Raw genomic sequence first — 22,459 nt, forward strand, 5'->3', positions numbered from 1 at the left:
ACCAGAACATGAATGTTCAAAATAAAAAAATACAAGTCAAGTTTAACTATCACCTGAGAATCAGTTATACTTCATTAAATGATCTGACTTCTATTCTGTTATCTGTCAATAAAAACCTTTAACGGCTCCCATCATTAGGGAGTGGGTCCAAACACTTTCGTCTGCCATTTACAAGGGGGCCGGCCCAACCAGAGGCCCCATCTAACTGTCCAACCCCCCCTACATCTAGCCACCATCAAAAACCATCCGTCTCATCAAAATGTGGGACTCACACGTGGGACTTAACAGCTCAAGGAAGAATTTTTTTTCGAAATCATGTATTTTAACGGTGGATTACATTTGCCCCTCCATTTCTAAGCCAGAAAACATGTGTACTGAAAAGTACCGTGTGATCCGGGACCGGGGGATGTCATGTGGGAAGCCTGACTCCTTCCAGCTGCAGGGGAACCACTCTGCACACTTCCTTGGAAACGTAACAAAATACCAGTGCTACTCACTCACTGACTTGGTGAGTCTCCCAGAGGTGAAGAACGAAGAAGCGAGATGTCAGAGACTACCTATCTAAAGTCACACATCAGTGTGAGAGTCCTCCATCCTTCTTCAACCCAGAAGTCCTCACTCAGGCTGCCACAGGCTCACCGGACACACCCCTTAATGCAGACCGAAGCTTCTGTAATTTTCTCTCTCGACCACTGGCTGTCATTAGCATTCTATTTCTGATTCACTTCTGATTAAATAGTTACACAGTCTGCCCTCAAAATCAGGATTCCCATTTCATTAAAAAAAAAAAAGGCTATATATATATAGAGAGAGAGAGAGAGAGAGAGATACATATAAGGGAAATATATACATTTAAGGGAAAATTCTATAGCAAAATTTATATCTGAAAGTCCTGCTTAGATTAATGCAAGCTCAATTTTTTTTTAAATTTTTTTTTTTTTTTTTACATTCATTTATTTTTGAGAAACAGAGTGAGACAAAGCATGAGCAGGGGAGGGGCAGAGAGAGAAGGAGACACAGAATCCGAAGCAGGCTCCAGGCTCTGAGCTGTCAGCACAGAGCCCGACGCGGGGCTCGAACCACAAACCGTGAGATCATGACCTGAGCCAAAGTCGGATGCTCAACCGACTGAGCCACCCAGGTGCCCAATGCAGGCTTAATGTTAATAGCCACACCTGTACCACCCTGAAATGGGTAAGGTGGTTGTGGGGGGACTGGAGTGAGGTACCAAGAAGCAGGGGGAGCTTGTAAGGGCGTGAGTTCTATGAGCAGGGCACGTAATAATAGTCTCTCCTTCTGGAAATAGAATGTCTGCAATTTGGGGCTCCTGGGTGGCTCAGTCAGTTGGGCGTCCAACTTCGGCTCAGGTCACGACGTCACGGTTCATGAGTTCGAGCCCCATGTTGGTCTCTGTGCTGACGGCTCAGAGCCTGGAGCCTGCTTCGGATTCTGTGTCTCCCTCTCTCTCTGGCCCTTCCCCCGTTCATGCTCTGTCTCTCTCTGTCCCAAAAATAAATAAACGTTAAAAAAAAAATTTTTTTTTAAATGTCTGCAATTCAACTAAGGGCTGATGGCCCCAACGAACTGGGAATTTACATCTGGACCGCCCCACAGATACCATTTGTTGAATGGTGTGCCATAAAGGCCAAAACCTATATTAACCTGGACAAGCTAACCAAGATGCAGGCAGGCACAAAGCCGTGGCCGAACCCACCTCGCTCATCCCTAAGTTACAGGCATACGAGATTCCTGTGTGGTGGGGAAGGAGAGACTGTTGATTCTGGCATCAGACACGCTGAGTCCAAACACTAGGCTGGCCACCTGGGCAGGGCAAATACCTTAACCCACAAAGCCCCAGATCCCGACGTGGAAAACGGCAAGAATGACACCTGTGTCGCGGGGTCTTTCGAGGATGAAGTGAAAAGGCTGTAGGGTGCTACCCGGAGAGAAAGTCAGGACGCGGAAGAGCAGGAGCACAGAAGCAACTCACTGACTGAGTGATGACCGCATGCCAGGCACTGATCCCTTCATCCTACGCTTCAATTAGTTATGGCCATGTCACGGGGAGGCTACCATCCGTACCCCTATCCGACAGAAGAAACACGGACGCACAAGAGGAGGGAACTTCTCCAAAGCAGTGAGCCACGGAACCACCGCCGCTGTGCGCGTTACCCTGCTACAGAGATCACAAGCCTGGAAACTACAATAGTGTTTTCCGAGGGCAGCTGTGTCAATCTAACGATAGTGCGACTCACTGGGAAGGGGGACCAGAGAACTGTGTAAGTGCAGACCCTCGTTTCTGCCAATCAGTCATGGGAACTGCCTGGGACTCCGCAGCCACCGCTTCTCACCAAGCGGCCTGGAGTCAACCGAGGGCACAGCCCAAAGCAGCTGCTCCAGGAAAGGGCAGCAAAACACGTCCAGCACCTTCCGGCCAGGCCCGCCCACACGAAAGGCAGGGGCGGTGTCTCGCCGTCACCTCGAGGCCCCAGGGACCACCAGCAGGCACTTAAGGAACACACCGCCTGTTTCACTGACCGATCCTCACTCGATTTTAAATCCAGCAGCCGCTAACCCGACGGGCCACTGCAATTCAGCAGGCGGGGGCCGCGGCCAGGGCACCTCGTCAGGCGATTCGGAGGAAGCACCACGTATCCCCACAGGGCTCTCGAGTGGAGCCCCTCACGGGAACCACAAAACACAGGACACGGTCTCAGCGCCGTCACAGAGGTGGCGCCCACCTAGAGCATCCATTGTAGGTGCACAGGAAGCACGTTCGTTCACTGCCTGTCCCTGTTGAGAAAAACTCAATCTTTTCCATCCTGTTAACCTGCAAACGTACCACTCTGAGCGCAGAATTCCCTGTTACTGCCTGAAAAGGGGTCTGTAGGGAACCCAAGAGCCTCTCCTCGATCACAGATGGAGCGCCTCTGCTGAGCCCCCCCACTCCCCTCCTCCCTGCGCCCGCCCCCCCGCCCCCCTGCACACACACCAGCACAGACACCGTCAGCACTGAGGCCTCAGGCCTTTCAGCCAGCCGTTCGAGGCAGTCACCACAAAAAGCTCAGATGAGCTCTGAAAAGGACCTAAATGCACAAGTGTAGAGCTGACCCCGAACAACACAGGGGACAGAGGCAGCTACCCCCTATAGGGTCAGAAATCCATATTTCACTTTTGACTCCCCCCAAACTTAACTACTAATGGCCCACTACTGACAAGAAGCATTACCAATAACATAAGCTGATTAACACATATTTTGGATGTTATACGTGTTATATACTATATTCTTACAATGAAGTAAGCTAGACAAAAGAAAAGGTTATTAAGAAAATCATAAGGTGGGGGGGTCGCCTGGGAGGCTCAACTGGTTAAGGATCGACTCTTGATTTTGGCTCAGGTCATGATCCCAGAGTTGTGGGATCAAGCTCTGGGTCAGGCTCCACCCTGAGCATGTAGTCTGCCTAAGATTCTCTTTCTCTCTCTCTCTCTCTCTCTCTCTCTCTCTCTCCCTCCCTCCCTCCCTCCCTCTCCCCCTTTGCCCTTCACCCTTGCTCGTGCTCAGTGTCTAATAAAAAAAAGATGAAGAGGTGCCTGGGTGGCTCAGTCGGTTGAGGGTTGAGCATCCAACTTCGGCTCAGGTCATGATCTCGCGGTTTGTCAGTTTGAGCCCCGCATCGGGCTTTGTGCTGACAGCCCGGAGCCTGGAGCCTGCTTCAGATTCTGTGTCTCCCTCTCTGTGGCCCTTCCCCATTCATGCCCTGTCTGTCTCTCTCTCAAAAATAAATAAACATAAAAAAAAAAAAAAACTTTTGAAAAAAAAAAATAAATAAAAAATTTTTTTTAAATTTAAAAAAAAAAAAAGAAAACAGAAGGAAGAGGAGAAAATACACTTACAGTCCTGTACTTACTGGAAAAACTTGGCACATAAGTGGACCTGTGCAGTTCACATCCATGGGCTCAAGGGTCAGCTGTACATTCACGAGGAGGAGAGGCGGGGGCCAGGACGTTCCAGGCAGAGAAAGGGACACATGCAAAGGCAAGCAAGTACAGGGAAGGCCTCAAGAACTGAGAGGAGTTCTCTGTTGCCACTGTGGTGACCAGGAGAGAAGGGGCAGGGGTTGGAAATGAAGCAACATTATAAAGGGCCTCAAACAGCCACACCATGGAATTTAACCGCGTCCTGGGCAGGCAGGACCTGCCACTGAAATGGCAGGGCGAGATCCATGCCGGTAGTACGAAACAAACATCAGAACGATCGGACTTTAGGCCGCTGCCCTCCCGTGGTCATGGCAGCCTGATTCAGGAGAGCTGAACAGCAGAAGCAACCTAAGTGTCCACCGACGGATGAGTGGGTAAACAAAACGTGGTCCATCCACACAACGGAAGAGGATTCAGCCTTGCAAAAGGAAGGAAAGGGGCGCCCGGGTGGCTCAGTCGGTTAGGCATCCAACTTCAGCTCAGGTCATGATCTCGCAGCTCGTGGGTTTGAGCCCCCGGGACGGGCTCTGTGCTGACAGCTTGGAGCCCGGACCCTGCTTCGGATTCTGTATCTCCCTCTCTATCTCTCAAAAATGAATAAAAGTTAAAAGAATTTTAAACCAAAAAAAAGGGAAGGAGATTCTGACACCTGACACAACACGGATGAACCTTGAGGACATTATCATAAGTGAAATAAGCCAGTCATAACAAGGCAAAGACTGCAGGATTCCACTTACGGGAGGCACTCGCGGTCATCAATATCATAGGGACAGAAAGTCAGATGATGGCTGCCAGGGGCTGGGGGAGGGGCGATGGGGAGCTGTTAACAAGGAAGCTCTGGAGGCTGGCCTCACAACGGTGTCGTGTACAGAGCGCTACTAAACTGCACACGTGAACACGGTTACTGTAGTACATCTGAAGTTATGTGTCCTTTATCACAACTTTTTAAAATCTTGTTCAATGTTTGTTTATTTTTGAGACAGAGAGAGAGCATGACTGGGGGAGGGGCAGAGAGAGGGAGACACAGAATCCGAAGCAGGCTCCAGGTTCCGAGCTGTCAGCACGGAGCCCGACACGGGGCTTGAACTCACGAGCTGTGAGATCGTGACCCGAGCCAAAGTCAGACACTCAACCAACTGAGCCACCCAGGCGCCCTATCACAATTTTTTAAAAGGCCACAGCCGAAGTCCAGTCAAAGAGGACGTAAGGGTAAAGCAAAGGTGTGGTGAGAGCGAGCTCACCAGACACGGGGATGGCTACCTCAGCAAGGCCACTGACCCGGGAACCGGAAAGGGGACCCTGAGGTTTCCGACGCGGCAGATGATATGACCCGAGTAAGCGCACTTACTGGATAGACCTTCCCGACAATAAGAAAATTCATTCGCAGGGCACCCGGGTGGCTCAGTTAAGTATCCGACTTCAGCTCAGGTCATGACCTCATGGTTCAGGAGATCAAGCCCCACATGAGGTTCTCTGCTGTGAGCATGGAGCCTGCTTGGGATCCTCTGTCCTCCTCTCTCTCTCTGCTCCTCCCCCGCTCATTCTCTCTCCCTCTCTCTCTCACACACATACACACACACACACACAAATAGACAAATAAATAAAATAAACATTAAAAGACAAAATTCATTTGCCTCATGTTTTCATCCAAACAACCTTTTCTGGAACCTGTGTCGTGCCAAGCACTGTCTGGGAAACGTGGGCACCCCAGAATCAAAGACAAAATCCATTCCCTCTCAGGCTGACAGCCCAAGGGCGCTGTCACAAGGCAGCACGCAGGTGTGTGACACAATACGATGTACAATGAGTGACACGACGAAATGAAAGCGCTTCTCCTTTGGAAGAAAAGTAAAGAGGGGCAGTGACACGTGAGCAGATGCTCCATGAAGGGAAGCAGTGGCTGCGACTTTTTTTTAAATAAAAACGGAAAACGTTTAGTCTGGCACCGTCTTGGTTACATAATGGGGCAGCCTAAACACTGATCTTTTGTAAGGAATATGAAGAATACAAAATTGCACATTAAAATACAACTCAAGGGGCACGTGGGTGTCTCAATCGGTTAAGTGTCCGACTTTGGCTCAGGTCATGATCTCGCAGTCTGTGAGTTGGAGCCCCGCGTCGGGCTCTGCGCTGACAGCTCGGAGCCTGGAGCCTGCTTGGGATTCTGCGTCTCCCTCTCTCTCTGCCCCTCCCCTGCTCACACTCTGTCTCTCTGTCAAACATAAATAAACATTAAAAAAAAAAAAATACAATTCAACCAGGCATTATTCTCCTTGCATTCAGGTATTCTTCACTGCAAAGCCATTTCCTAACTTATAGCCCTGTTCCTTGTGTCACATATTTTAGGTCAAAAACTATGAATAATTCTTTTTCTGCAACAGAAGTATGCATATGGGGGGGTGGGGGCACTGGGTTTATAAACATGGCATTTATTTATTTATTTATATTTTTTTAGCGTTTATTTTTGGGACACAGAGACACAGCTTGAATGGGGGAGGGTCAGAGAGAGAGGGAGACACAGAATCCGAAGCAGGCTCCAGGCTCTGAGCCGTCAGCAGGGCTCAAACTCACGGACTGAGATCCTGACCTGAGCCGAAGTCGGATGCTTAACCGACTGAGCCACCCCGGCAACCCCATAAACACGGCATTTAAACTGACTTTAAAAGCACAAACTTTTCCTCTTTGTCAAAGATATTAAAGATATGAGAGTTCCTCAACAAGACTACAACGAAGGAGCATACCCGGAACTGTTGGAAGCCAAATATACCGTAAGAATTTCAAAACCACAGCAATTATACAAATGGTGACTACAATCAAAAGATTAACATTTTTTACAGTTTTTCATCATTAGACCTGGGATTTCTAAGTTAAGTTTTATGTCTCCTGAGGCAGCGTCTCCAGTGAGACTAGGAAAGCCACAAGCTGCCGGAGTCATACTGGAAATCGTTTCACACTGTCCTCTCCGTGTCCAGGTCTGGAAACCAAACCCCAATAGGGTAAAGGGCCCGGCTACGGGCACGTGAAGAAGCACCATCACAACGAGGCACGGAGCCAAGGTCTCAGTGCTCTGAGGGCACTCTTCTTCCCACTGCCACGGCAGGGAGGTGGCAGACGGGCACCAACTCTGCCGGAAATACCTATTGGTCCCTACGAGCTTTGGTGGAGCACGTCCCACATCGTCACACCGGTGCTACGAACAGGAGCACGTTGCAAGCCTACAGACAGTCGTCAAGGGACAAGCCTGACATTGTGCCGGTCACGGTTTTCGAGCGCGCCCTCACTGAACGATGCCATCAACCTGGACTCCGCAGCCCCACGTAAATCACTGCCTGTTGTGGCCGAGCGGTAATGCTAACCAGCCAATTTAAAACCATTCCTGACCCAGAAACATGTAGTTAGAGATTTTGTGCCAGCTAAGAAACCACACAGTTTTTCATTCATGTGTACGGGATACTCTATATGGAATGCTAAATACTCAAAACCACACTGGTTTTTGGGGTTACCTTTCTTGATTGCTCATTTTGGCATACATGGCTTTCACCAATTCCGGGCTTTTCAGAAAATGGTCTGTAATAATCAAGAACCTAAGAAAAAAGGAGGAAAAAGCGTGGTTACCAGAAACATAGTAAAATGGACACAGCCTTATCTCTCTATAGGCGTTTTATACATAAAAACATTTTTTTATTGAATTTTTGATTTGCTGCAATATTAAAATGTTTTAAGAGGTTCACAGGCGATTTTTCCATTAACAGCTAAAAGAAAATAAAAACCCTCAAAATAGGTTTCTCCAACTTTACCTCTGAAAAATGTACCGATATGATTCATTTATTCCACCGGAGGGAGGGTCCTACTCTGTATAGGTTTTATCTAAGTTTCATTTTCACAGTAACATGAAATTGACCTATAAGTTCAGGTATAAACAGAAAACACATTAAACTGTTTTACTCAGAAGGTTAAGTGCTAAAATCAACCAGAGCAATGGGACATGTCATACATTTTATTTAAACATATGCCAACAGCCTGGTAAGGCACACGGGCTTGATTACCTCGTCCGTAAAAGCTCTCGAGTTACCAACAAAACATCCTCATTGTCAAGCAAACCACTCATCTAAACTCAGAGATCAACGTATGAAGACCCGGAGGCAAAGATTACCAGCGTCCTTCTTCAAAGTACCCCTGTGACAACTAAAAAGACTGTGTCGTATTATTAATTACTTCTGAATCGTATCTGCCGGAGGGCGTCTCCAGTCTTAGGAACTAAAGAGGATACTGTTTATAACCATGGTTATAGCAGTAAGGGTGACTGTGAAGCATTAAATATATTTATGGACACGGTTTATCTAACTCTTTAACCAAAAAGTTAACAGATGTGTTTCAGCATAACCAAATGATGCAGATTAACGACAACACGTCGTCACTCGTAAAACACCAAAAGCTAAATAAGTATTCTATTTCTTCACAGCCTTCAAAATAACTGATTGACACTTTGATACAAAATATTTCTAGTAATAACGGATATATTCAAAATTCTCAGACAGTTTTCATACGAGGTTAAGTCCTCAAACTGCAACGGCAGAAACTGACGCATTTCAAGCCAGGTTCGCAGAAGTGATCGTAAAGCACGTTCATAATTGAGCCTTCTGGAGCTCAACACATTTTCCCAAGAACATTTGTTCAAAGCGCAATGCTCCAAACGGCCAGGAGCTAGGTCAGAAGCCGTCTTCCCAAATGTAACAGTGGAGAAAGACTCACACACAGAGAATTAGGCAAAAATGTCTTAGGGGCAACACACACACTTCATGGATCAGAGAAAAACAAAGTTTATCTAACCAGAGGGCCAGGGCAGGACGTTCAGGAGGCTGGAGGAGAGCAGAGCATTTAAATTACCGGTGACAAAAAGGACTTGGAAAAACAGCATGGCAGTGCGCTCAGGGAACCACAGCCAGGAAAACACGACGAGGGTTTAAAGAGGGTTTCAGGGGGCGCCAGGGTGGCTCAGTCGGTTAAGCGTCCGACTTCGGCTCAGGTCATGATCTCGCGGTTTGTGGGTCCGAGCCCCATGTCAGGCTCTGCGCTGACGGCTAACTCCATGACGACCATGCCCTCCTTTGAGACACTGGGCATGGCGCCCTTTCTTTTTTTGACCAATTTTATTGATCTTAAAGAAACAATCTTGCCTTGGTTAATTTTTTCTAGTGTGTTTCTGTTTTCTGGGTCACTGACTTCGGCCCCGATTTCTTACCGTTCGCTTTTTCCTGCGGCCTACTCGGGTTTTACTGTGCTCTTCTGTCTTCACAAAGTACAACCTAAGGTCACTGCTTTCAGACCTTTCTTCTTTTCTGGTAGAAACATTTAAAATTATAAATTGCCTTGCAAGCACTGCTTTAGCTTTATCCCACAAATCCTTAGACTTTCATTATCCTTCAGTTCAAAAGACTAACTTGCCCTGCGATTTCTCCTTTGACAAATCAATTATTTAGATGAGCTAATTGCCAAAAACTTGGAATATTTCTAGATATCATCTGATTACGGTTTTCTAATGTAAATTCACTGCGGTCAGAGACTGTGTCTCTGTCTGTTCTCAATCATTCTCATATATTTACTGAGACTTTACAGCCCAGACTAGGATCTAGATTGGTGAACATGACATGTGCAGTTGAAAAGAAAGTAGATTTTCCAAGTTCTGAGACGATATCCTACAACATCTCTCAGGGGAAGGTGCTTCTGAGTTCATCTATGTCCACACTGACATCTGTCCACTCCAGTGAATGGCTGAAAAGCAGGAGTGAACATCTCCAACTATCACTCCCAATTCCCAGCATAAAGGACTCACAATGTGCCCTCCTACCTCAGACAACCATAAATGCAGGGAAAACACGACACTACAGTTTTTAGACAACCAACAAAAGACCCAAGTCAAGTATGTTGTGGAAATGAAAGGCACTTTGGAGAATTCCTTCCTAAACAAATAAAATATTCTAATAAGCGTGTGATAAATGTGATTTCAGATCAGTATGTTTATAAAATCCTTACGGCCCAACAGCAGCCTGGGACACACTCGGTGGAGGAAGGGGTAAGTCTCCCACGGTGGAGTGGGTGCTGAACAGGTGGAAATGGGGCTGAAAAAGTTTCCAGGGACGTGGGGCGGTGAGGGCAAGGGCGATGGGCGGGGACAGAGGAAAGACGCGTCACAGTCACTGTGGCGCTCGGCCGCCGCGACCATCTACAGCACCTAGAGCAGAAAGGAAAGCGGATCCGCACTTTCACCTTTACACCGAGAAGTGCAACCACAGCAAACGGCTAAACCTCAAAAGTGAGATGACACAACCCTGACGAAACCCTGAGTAGGGCAAAGACCTCTGCGTCCATCACCAAAAATCTATAGGACATAAAAAGACGGACAACTTCATCTACCAAGACATCAAAAAAAATGTTTTAATGTTTATTTATTTTGAGGGAGGGGGCGTGAGTGGGAGAGAGGAGCAGAGAGAGGAAGAGGGGATCCCCGGCAGGCTCCACACTCAACAGGGAGCCCAACGCAGGGCTCGATCCCACAACCGCGAGATCATGACCTGAGCCGAGATCAAGAGTCAGATGGTTAACCGACCGAGCCACCCAGACGCCCCTCAAAAATTTTTACATAAAAAAATGCCACACACAAAATCAAAAGACAAGGAAGTGAGACAAATATCTGCGTTTATTTCATAGAAAAGACCACCGGCCCTGATTTAGAAAATATTCTTCAGCTACAGGTAAGACCGACCTCCTAAAGGAAAAACAGGTCAAGAAAATGAGAACGAACATAAAAGAAAAATAGGCTCTTCAACATCTAAAGCGGTGCTCAGCCTCGGAACAAGAAAAACAGAAGATAAAACTCTGTAACGACGCCACTTCAAACCTCGGCAAGATCGGCGCTCCCAACACTTTGAGAGCACACTCTGTTAGCACCGAGGTAGCAAACCGGGTCCTCTCAACGGCCAAAGGGAGTGTCCGTTGGTACAACAGCTATGAAGGACCTCTTGGCAGTATCTGTTAAAATACAAAAAACACGTTTCCTTTGGCCTAGTAATTGCACCTATGAATTTATCGGACAGTCGTACTCGCCAACGTGCAACGTGACGTACGTACGAACGAGGCTACTCACCGCCACATTCTGTAGTCACGCAACGCAGGGGGCCTAGATGTTCACCAGTAAGGGGCCAACGAAATAAATCGCAGTATAGTCACACAACGGAAGACAAAAGACAGTTCTTTATACACTTCTAGGGAAAGATCTCACAAGTCTACCATCTGGTTAGAAAAGCAAGAGACTCAACGGTGTGTCGAGGACGAACGGGCGGCCCACCTGTTCAGGGGCCGGGGCCGGGGCCGGGGCCGGAGGAGCTATGAATGGAATGGGAGAATGAATCTCCCCCCAAGTTAAAAAGATCATTTAAGTGTATCCTGGGAAATTCACCTCAAGTTGGTTTCTCCTTACTGCCCTACGGTGGTGTGACACCACCTGGTGGCCCGGGCGGCTCAGTGTCCCAGGGAGAGGGCCGTGGCGGTGGACGAGTCCGGTCGGTCCCGTCTTACCAGGAGCTACTTCTGGGCAGGGAAAGCTCAGCCATTTCTCCAAAGCGACTTGACTAACAAATCTCTACGTCTCTCCCCAAACGGACACAGAAAAACAGAAACCCAAGACGAGGTCACTTCACCTCCCTGTCAGGGCGACTCGGCGGCACAGCGCTCAGGTCACCTAAAATCTTGGTTACAAAGCACCACTACCGCGCAGTCCTCACCGCCCCCTGCAGCGCGACTGCACCCGCCAAGCACGTCACCCACGACACGCTGCCAGGGCGCCTCTCCTCTCCCCCCGGTGCCAACGCCGTGCCCTCTCCCGACCCGCGCTGCCCTCGGCCTGGAGTTTCAGCTCCCGCTCTCCAGAAGCCCCCCTCGCAGGCGAGCTCCCAGCCCCGGGCTTCCATGGCACCCCGTGCTCCGTCTTCTGGAACTTCCACGCTGGCCGCACCACAGGACGTCTCCGCTTAGGTGCACGGTGGGCGTCTCCAATCCCGCACGGCCCGCACAGAACTCCCGATCTCCCCACCGCCGGCCGACAAGCCCAGACCCTGGCCAGCGCCCCTGCCTTTCTGCTCCCAACCTCACCCCACACCCCCAACCCGCATGAAGCCCCACGGGCTCTCCCTGCAGAGCACATTCAACCTGCGCGCTTCTCCTCACCCCCCACGCCACCACCCTCAGCCAAGCCGCCCGCGCCCCCGGCCCGGACCTGGAGGCCACGGCGGCCCCCCCCCTTCCCCCCCCCCCCCCCCCCAACCCCCAGCTCAGCCTCCGCCCGGAGGCCAGAAGGAGCTTTTAAATCGCAGACCAGGTCGGTACAAATTCTGCTCAGAACTCTGCGAGCCCCTCCCATGGCACAGAGAGAAGGCCAACGACGTCTTCCCGGTTCACGAGGCCCGAAGCAACTGGTTTCCAGCCGCCCCTCGGGCCGTGTGTTCCGCCCAGGGCTCTGAAACCACCCTGGGCCCTGTCCCGCAACAGAGGCCTCTGCTGGGGCGAGGGGTGGGGGACAGAAGGGGGAGGGGGGCGGGGGGAAGGGGGGGGTCTCTGCACTCTGGGGACTCACTGCTCCACATGTCCCTCCCGACTGGCCTCCACCTTTACCACACAGGCTATCAAGCAGGCCGGTGACCCTGTTCTCAGCTCAGTGTCACTGCCTCAGGAGGGACTTCCCTGAACTCCCAATTCCGAAGCAGCACCCGGCCCCTCCAAGCCCCATCATCGCACTGGAGGACTCTGCTGAAGTCAAACACTCCTCGTTTTTCTTCACAGTCTGTGCCCCGCACCAATCGTATTTAAGTGATTACTAATAAGGGGCACCAGGGTGGCTCAGTCATCTAAGCAGCTGACTTCGGCTCACGTCATGATCTCATGGTTCGGGAGTTCGAGCCCCAAGTCGGGCTCTGTGCTGACGGCTCGGAGCCTGGAGCCTGCTTCGGATTCTGTGTCTCCTTCTCTCTCTCTCTGCGCCTCCCTCACTCTCTCTCTCTCTCTCTCTCTCTCTCAAAAATAAACAAACATTTAAAAAAATTTTTTTAATAAAAAATAAGTTACTACGAAAAAAACAGCAAATGCTACAGCGTTTGCTCCGAGACGAGCACCACTCGAAGGACAGCTTTGTAAACACAACTGGGTGTGTATCTTTTCTCAGGCATTTACCTGGCATCTTATGTACTTATTTGGGGGGTTTTGTTCATTATCGGTCTCTCTCCCTAAAACATAATGTCTTCTTAATTTTGAACCTCCAGAGCCACAAACACTGCCTGGCACACGTTAAAGAATCAATGATCACTGACTTCATTAATCAGTTCCTGTTTGAAGCGAGCGTTTTAAGTTTCCTGAGTTTCCTATAAGCGTGCGCAGGGCAGGAGGGGTCTCCAACTCACAAGTTCTCCGAGAGAAAAGCAGGTCAGATCGTCGCACGGAGGGCAAATTATTCCTTGCGCGGAGCCCAAAGCCCCTTCTCCTGGGCACGGTGGACAGGCCTGCCAGCAGGGTCCTCACGGCAGACCCGAAGTCAGTCAGAGCAAAGCTGCTTCAGAGTATTTGCCAGTGCAAGCCAGGCCCCAGACTGGAGGTGGGGGCGGGGGGGGAGGGTACTATGGGCTCTCAGGTCAGTACCTCAACCCAGGAGACGTTGATGAGCGCCTCGAGACGCACAGATGGACTGTTCAGTTTTCAGAGTTTCTTTGCATTTTTGAGTTACCCAGGCAAGTACTGGGTGGCAATGAGGTCAAGGTCACACTCACTGGGTCACCAGTCAAATGCAACACCATACGCTTTAACAGTCACCAGAATTAAATACCAGCTCGTTCGCTTTAACCAAATGTAATTAAAAAGGCAAAGCCATCAGAGCAAAGGACAAGAATGACATCTTCCCATGATGCTACATAAGAAGAGGCTGGAACGAGTACTGCCACTGAGGCCTCAGAGCGACAGCAAGGGACACGGTGTTGTTAACCAACAGTCCCCAAGGCGGACCAACCACCCCAGCGCCTGTGTTGTTTTTATTTTTACTTTTTTAAGTAGGCTGTATGCCCAGCGTGGAGCCCAATGTGAGGCTTTAACTCTCGATCCCAAGATCAAGACCTGATCTGGGATCAAAAGCCAGACGCGTAAGCAAATGAGCCACCCAGGCACCCCAATCCATATGCCTTTAAACACAGGGGACGTGAGGGGCGCCTGGGTGGCGCAGTGGGTTAAGCGTCCGACTTCAGCCAGGTCACGATCTCGCGGTCCGTGAGTTCGAGCCCCGCGTCGGGCTCTGGGCTGATGGCTCGGAGCCTGGAGCCTGTTTCCGATTCTGTGTCTCCCTCTCTCTCTGCCCCTCCCCCGTTCATGCTCTGTCTCTCTCTGTCCCAAAAATAAATAAACGTTGAAAAAAAAATAAATAAATAAATAAAAATAAACACAGGGGACGTGAAGTTCAAAAACGTGGAAGCGTCTAACCTAAATCAGCCCCGTCATTTAAGAATTAAAGAAAGAAAGGCCCACAGAGGTTTAGTGTCCTGGGGAAGGTCCCTCAGTTACCTGAAAGTCAAGACAAGAGCTCCATCTCTGACTTCCGGGGCTTCTCTGAAAATGCTCCCCTTTAGAGAGCTTGCCGCTTGCTCAAGCAGCCCTTTGGGAGAGAAGTTTCAGGTGAACTTAGCGTCTGGTTCTTCGTGTCATCTTCAGTTCAAAGTGACCAAGCGTAAAATTCCTCCATTCTTTTTTTCCGTTTTCTTTTGCGAAAGATTTTACCTTTAAGTAACATCTGCACCCAACATGGGGCTCAAACCCACAACCCTGAGATCAAGAGTCTCACGCTCCATGGACTGAGCCAGCCACGCGCCCCCTCCATTTTTTTTTTCCCACACAAGAAAGAGGAAACATCTACCGGTGAGTGAAGATAGCGGCATCTGTACTTTAACAATTTCGAGGACGAGAATAACTGTCACTCACCTTCAGCCTATGCAAAGGGCAGGAAAAAAGCATCCTGTGCGGACATCCATACAAACAACTGAATTCTCCACTACCACGTTATGGCGTAACATCCAGCATCCAATACTGATGGCAAATACGCAACAGAGCAACGAGAAGATGCCGACGGGAGGGCGACCTTTTCCTTGCACCTTGAAAACGGTCACTGCGATGGCGGTCAATCACGCGTGTCTGTGTTAGTTCCTGAGATTGTTTTTCTAAACATAATATATTCTCCATGCCAGCATGTCGCATCAAGTTACAAGTGCAATTCTCAACTTTCAACTTAGAATCCACTGCACGTACTTTCTTACCGAACGTCGGCTCGGGGGGAACTGAAGACAAAGACTTTTACAACAACGAGAGACCCAACCGTGGTCAATGCTTCCTAAGTTGCAGATTTGACATCTGTGATTAAACTCTTCTGGAGAACAACCATCTCTGTAAATTCCGAAATTCTGTGGCAGTGTTGTGTGAGGGAGGTGGGTCCTTCTGATCCGAAACCTGAAACGCCACAAGGACATCTAGAGACTGTAAGTAAGGCTCCACTAACACTCCAGACGTCACGGAAGAGAACAAATGGTCTTGGGGAGGGTCAGAAATATCTTCTAGCAAAGGCAGGAGTTGGAGTAGAAAGGGCATCAGAGAAAGAGATTTATTTTACAAAAAGAGAAAACGAGAAATGTGATACTTTTGTTAAGTCCTGAACTGCACGCACAGACACACGAGCTGAACGCCCTCCCTCACGTGTACGAGGGTCCCAGGCCGGCTTCGCCTATTACTTTCTGTTTCTGGTGCCAAAACGGACTCATGCAGGCCAAGAGGCAAAACGCCTCCGCTTAATCTTGAAATTCATCACCGAAATGTGATTACAGAAAAGCTAACATTCACAAATCAAGCTGTCGGCGTCAAAGCACTGACCACATATCTGCATCATTTTCCATACTGGCTAAAAACCCAGATGCATCAAGGTCCTTCTTTCCATCTCCTTTCTCTCGATCTTCCTCATTTATAAATGCTGTTAATAAGGTATGTGAACAATTACAGATTAATTATTGTCTACAGGACAGTGTTCCTACTCCACACAGAAAGTGCTAAAAGCCATCTCTAAGCATCAAGAAGCAGACATACAGGGGCACCTGGGTGGCTCAGTTGGTTAAGTGTCCAACTCTCCATCTTGGCTCGGGTCATGATCTCACGTTTGTGAGTTCAAGCCCCTCCTCGGGCTTCACACTGAGAGCGCGGGGCCTCCTTGGGATTCTCCCTCTCTCTCTGCCCCTCCCCTGCTTGCTCTCTCTCTCTCTCTCAAAATAAATGAATAAACTTAAAAAAAAAAAAAAAGACAAAGAGCAGTATGCCATTGACAAACGGAGTTATTGCTAAAGTTAAGGTTTTAGGGAAATTTTTTCAAACGAGATCCCTGTCTTATCCCCACTTCCACATAAGCACGAAGCACACAGTATCAAAGCCACACTTACAAAATATCTCAGGGACTGTGAAAACCTAGAAAATGCTTTCATACCGCACTGATTAAGCGAAGAATCTGATTTAACCAGGTTCTGGAAAAAGAACGCTCCTATTCGTTTCTGAGGCCGGGGAAATCCCACCCACAGCTGCTTCCTACAGCAATCTGGACAAAGCTTCCAAAGCTGGTATAGAAAGGAACTTTCTTCTCTTTGACAAGTAAGTAACATCTTCACTAAGGCAGAAAATCCCCCTAGAACACAAATAAGCTATAACCTCTGCAAAAGACAGCAGCCGGGATCTCCTAAGGCACCTTTACTGTAGGATTTAGAGGAGTTCAAACACCAAGACCCAACCCCTGGATTCATGCGGGGTCATCTCAGAGCAGGAAAACGTCCTTCACACCTACAAACAAAAGGAGCAAATATTTTTAGAAGGACATTATCCCAATAACTCAAACCGAGTAACGCCAGAGCCCTTGGCGCCCACGCTTCCCTGCGTCCCTGGTGTATCCAAACAAAGGACCCGGCTACTGAAACCTTGCATTTGTCCCTTTCCAAGAAAAGACACCAAACCCATGAATTCTAACACTGTTGTGTCTTGTACTCTTTGCCAACCATCCCATCGTGTTAGCAGGTGAGACGGAGAAGGGCGGATGCTCCCTAATTGTCAGAGATGGACGGGTTCATATTTAACGGTAAAAAGTAACAATGCTGTGGGAAGCCTCTGGATGCTGGGACAGCTCAGAGACTGCGTCTCATCTCACTGCGCTTTGCAAGGAACGCACTTTGCACAAACTGAAGGCCTGTGGCTGGTGCCCAGCAAGTCTGTCGGTGCCATTTCTCTAACATTTGCTTGTGTCTCTGGTCACATTCCGGGAATTCTCACAGTATTTCAAACTTGTTTATTATTGTATTTGTTACGATGATCTGTGACCAGTGATTATCCTTCACTGAAAGCTCAGATGATGGTTAGCATTTTTCAACAATAAAGTGTTTTTTAAGTAAAGTACATACACTGCTTTTTTAAGAGCTAATGCTATTGCACACTTCATAAACTACCCTACGGTGTAAACACAACTTTTTTTTTTTAAATGTTTGTTTATTTTTGAGAGAGACAGAGCGTGAGCAGGGGAGGGGCAGAGAGAGGGGAAGACACAGAATCCGAAGCAGGCTCCAGGCCCTGAGCTGTCAGCACAGAGCCCGACGCGGGGCTCGAACCCATGAACCGCAAGATCATGACCTGAGCCGAAGTCAGACGCTTAACTGACTGAGCCACCCAGGCGCCCCAACACTGCTTTTACATGCACTGGGAAACCAAAAATTTCACTTGAGTCTTTTTACTCCAATACTCGCTTTACTGCAGTGGTCTGGAACCAGACCTGCAGCATCGCTGACAAAATACGGCTGTATTTTGTGATCTCATTCTTCTCATTCTTGTTTAGCGAATGCGCAGCTCCTCTGACACAAATCAAAGTGTCAGCGCTGCGCCAGCAGAAGACATCAGTTACCACCGCCACTTTCCATCCTTCTTCCTGGCCGCTTCCACCTGGTGACCCGTGAGAACTCTCACTTGAGCTACTCCGAAGCAGACTGCACCTTCTGCCCTTGACCCCTGCTGCCAGAGAACTGCAGATGGCCAAAACCCAGATCTAAGATACTTAACACACGAAACAGACTTCCACTGAAAACTGTGCTAAGTAAGCAGACTCTAAGGATTCATCCACCGTGCTCAATTATAAAACAACCCATACGGAGGAAGGTAATCTAAGTCAAGCACAGTATCCTAATATTTTCAGACACCAACTTGTGTTTGTGTGCAAATGGGTAATTCAAATACAAATGAATGCTGGGAAAACTAAATAATTTTTAAATGAGGCATAATTTCAGGAGGACAATAAAATTCACACTGAAAGAGACCCAAACTGAGAAAGCGCCTCTGAAACGCAAGTGGCACAGGGGCGCCTGGGGGGCTCCGTCGGTTGAGAGTCTGGCTTCAGCTCAGGTCACGATCTCGCTGTTCATGAGGTCAAGCCCCATATTGGGCTCGCTGCTGTCGCACAGAGACCGCTTCAGACCCTCTGCCCTTTCTCTCTGCCCCTCCCCGGCTTGCACTCTCTCAAAATTAAATAAAAACATTAAAATAGTAAAAACTTTTAAAAATAAATTTTAAAAAAATGCAAGCGGCACTACTGGCAGCTCCGGGCTCCCCCCACTTGGACACAAGCTGTGCCCCGAACTCACTGGCCGCTACGTGAAAACACACATAAAAATAGATCTTACGGAAAACGGAAGAACAGGACTAAAAGCAACAGGATTTTTGATGAATTCTACAATGATGAAAGGAAGGGCCAATTCCTCAAGACATAACAATTACAGACAGATACGTGCCTAACAACAGAGCCCAAAAATAAGGGACACAAAAACCGACTGGTCTGACTGGACAGACAGAATACGGTCCCCTTCCAGGAATGCGTGGAACAGGTAGACAGAAGACCATCAAGAAATAGAAGGTCTGGGACGCGTGGGTGGCTCAGTCGGTTAAGCATTTGACATCAGTTCAGGTCATGATCTTGGGGTCTGTGAGTTCGAGCCCCACGTCAGGCTCTGTGCGGACAGCTCGGAACCTGGAGCCCACTTCCAATTCTGTCTCTCTCTCTCTCTCTCTCTCTCTCTCTCTCTCTCTCCCTCTCTCTCTCTCTGCCCCTCCCCTGCTCACATTGTTTGTCTCTCTCAAAAATAAACATAGAAAGAAAGAAAGAAAGAAAGGGAGAGACGGGGAGAGAGAGAGAGAGAGAGAGAGAGAAAGAAAGAAAGAACCAAAGACAGAAAGAAGGAAGGAAAAAAAGGAAAAAGAAAGACAAACAGAGGTTCAACAGGCGTCTAGACAGCGCCCCCACCAAACCCAAATCCACAGCACGTGGGACAGTCTGCATGACAGACCAGGTGCTCGGCCATAAAACACACCTCAACATATTTAAAAATGAAAAACGGGGGGCACCTGGGTGGCTCAGTCGCTTAAGTACCCAACTTCAGCTCAGGTCACGATCTCACAGTTCATGGATTCGAGCCCCGCGTGGGGCCCTGTGCTGACAGCTCAGAGCCTGGAGCCTGCTTCAGATTCTGTGTCTCCCCACCCCCCCCCCCGCCCCTCCCCTGCTTGCTCTGTCTCTGTCTCTCAAAAACAAACAAAAATGTAAATTAAAAAAAAAAAAAAACTTAACTGAGGAAATTAATAAGGCCTAAATAAATGGAAAGATACCTCTATACATGGACTGGAAAACTTAATCTAGTTAAAATGGCAACATTCCTCAAGCTGATCTACAGATCCATGTTATCTCTACCAAAACTCTAGCTGCTTTTCCGAACAAGCTGAAAAGCTGACCCAAAAATTAATATGTAACACAAGGGACCCAGAACGGCCCAAAAAATCTTGAATAAGATGAACAAAGTTGGAAGACTTAAGAGTTTTCTGATTCAAAACTTACACAAAGTTAGGGGCGCCTGGGTGGCGCAGTCAGTTAGGCGTCCGGCTTCAGCCAGGTCACGATCTCGCGGTCCGTGAGTTCGAGCCCCGCGTCAGGCTCTGTGCTGACTGCTCAGAGCCTGGAGCTTGTTTCCGATTCTGTGTCTCCCTCTCTCTCTGCCCCTCCCCCATTCATGCTCTGTCTCTCTCTCTGTCCCAAAAATAAATAAACGTTGAAAAAAAAAATTAAAAAAAAAAAAAAAAACTGACACAAAGCTACAGTAATCGAGATAGTGAGGTACTGGCTTAAAAGAGAAAACAGAAAGCAGGAAACAAGAACAAAACATACAAAAACCCTGATCAGAGCCTCAGGGAGCTCCGGGGCAACAACAGAAGACTAAGGCGTCATCAGGGAGCAGGGACTGCTCTGGCCGCCTCCCTCCCGCACGTGCACACAGGCCAAGCGGACAAAAGCCCAACACCCTGTGATCCTCCCACAACTCAGGGTCTGCAGGCCTGATGCTTTGGAGGCTGTCAGGGACGGTCAGATGAGGGGCCGTCCTGACGAGATATGGAGCGGTCTGCCCAGCCCCTCAGAATATAAAACCGCTTCAAGCAACGTGGCATCCCGTTGGGATGACAACGGTCGTCCCAGTCATCCGGCCCCTTTTCAGCACGTGGGACGATGGGACTCACGGCTTCTCCTTTTCCTTGCCCACAGGATAACAAACTGTCTAAAACTAACAGTGGCTTCTTGAGTCTTAAAGGATCACAGTCAGCCTCAGCCGTGGCCTGATGTGGAGTCCCCACAAGAGAGCGGAAAGATCACGGGGCCAAAAGTGTTCAAACAAATAATGGCCAGAAACTCTCCAAATCTGGCAACGTAAACCTACAGATTTGAGAAGTCGAGGGAACCAAAGAAGACACACTCAAAGAAATCCACATCAAGACATCATAATTAGGCTCCTGAAAAGTCAAAGAAAAATCTTAAAAGCGATTAGAGGAAGATGAGGCGTTATGTACGGGGCCAGGGGATGGACGGACACTACAATTTGGACGACAATGGATGTCTCGGTGGAACACAAGCCGCGAGACACGTATCGACGTCCGATCCGTAACGAACCATCAGGCGCAGCCACGGCGGTGTGACCCGGATGCCCCCAGAGGGCTGCGTGTTCTCATGCTGCGCCCCGGGCCTCACCGCCTCCCAGGACCCCCGATTCGCCCGTCACCCCACCTTCCCCAGCCTCCAGGTGCTGCCCAGACGCTTTTCTCATTCTGTCCGTATCGTTTAGCGTCAACTTGCTGTTCAGCTACCGGAATTCAAACTCTGGTTTGCTCTGCAAGGAAAGGGATCCGCTCGGATGTTCTTAAGCAATCAGACTGCCAGCGAGGGACTTACGGCCATTCCGACTCGGGCTGCCTCTGGTGAGCTTCGACGACGTCAATCGCGATGTTCAGATTCTCTTCCAGTTCTTTCATTCTCTCAGAGTTCAGGGAGGTGAACAAAATCATTGACGAGTAGGCAACAATTTTCTTGTCTGGATGATTTAAGCAAGACCTTCCAGAGAAAGACATGAGGGCATTAGCCCCATTGAGCAATATGGTAAAATATGGATTCTGACAAACAACAATCACCCGATTAACAAATGCAGTGCATTTGACGTTTCTGAGGATTTAACAAAGAATGACAACACTTTGAAACAAGTACCTTATCTACTGGAAAAAGAGCAATCTAAAATGAGTCGTGACACATTGTTGCCAAAATTAAAGATGCAGCGGACTTTAGGACTTGAAAGCAAAAAGCAACCACCACCCGATTAAAGGAAAAGATAAATGATGACATCTATAAAACGTGAAAACGTTCACTCTTGTTAGAAAAAAGAAACCAAAAGGTAAAACGTGAGACCCCGTTAACTACGGCACTCCTTTCAGCATCACGAGGGTCAGAGGGTTTACGGGAACGGTGGAAAGATGGTACCCTGGCAAGAGTGGAGCCAAGAGCGTCAGGGTGAGTCCTGCTTCGTCACCTCTCAGCTACGCCATCTTAGTTAGGAAGGTCACTGAGTTACCCATGGCCAATTACGCCCCCGGTTGCGCACTACGGCAGGATTTTTTTTTCCAGTTCCACTTCATCATACTCTCCTGGAGGAGGTATTATCCATTCGTTACAGACAGCAAATGTGTGGACTCTAGCCGCCCAAGTGCACAAAGCCAGTACCTCTCAAAGACGGAACTCAAATTTGGTTACATTTGTCTCACAAACGCGTGCAGAGTGCAAATTACCTCTTTCAGTGTGTTTTCTGATATAAAAATGGACTACGACGACCTCCCTGGCCTATCTCACGGCGCTTCCGTGAGGATCAGATTTGACACCGTTAAGGACCACCACCGCGTAACCTGTCGCGGCTTCTCTGCCTTGTTCAGGGGCCTCTCTTCTGGGTTTCTGTGACACTCGGATTTACTCGAACTGTGTCCGTCTTACACTACAGTGTGCTCACCTGTTCCTTTATCTCCCCCAAAGCAT

The 22,459-nt window shown here is 48.7% G+C and overlaps 1 protein-coding gene across 1 annotated transcript in view; it reads right to left on the minus strand.

Annotated features, from left to right (window-relative positions):
• Nucleotides 1-22,459, minus strand: part of ATXN10 (ataxin 10) — a 148,951-nt gene that overhangs the window by 104,235 nt on the left and 22,257 nt on the right. Inside the window, exons 4-5 of the mRNA XM_040490560.1 lie at nucleotides 21,335-21,493; nucleotides 7,482-7,562 (exon numbers count right to left, since the gene is read on the minus strand). Of these exons, the coding sequence (XP_040346494.1) occupies nucleotides 7,482-7,562; nucleotides 21,335-21,447 (194 nt within the window). The 5' untranslated portion in view covers nucleotides 21,448-21,493. The remainder of the gene's footprint in view (nucleotides 1-7,481; nucleotides 7,563-21,334; nucleotides 21,494-22,459) is intronic.

This window comes from Herpailurus yagouaroundi, unplaced genomic scaffold (assembly GCF_014898765.1).
Source record: "Herpailurus yagouaroundi ecotype Mexico unplaced genomic scaffold, PumYag 182, whole genome shotgun sequence".
NCBI classification, from domain to species: domain Eukaryota; kingdom Metazoa; phylum Chordata; class Mammalia; order Carnivora; family Felidae; genus Herpailurus; species Herpailurus yagouaroundi.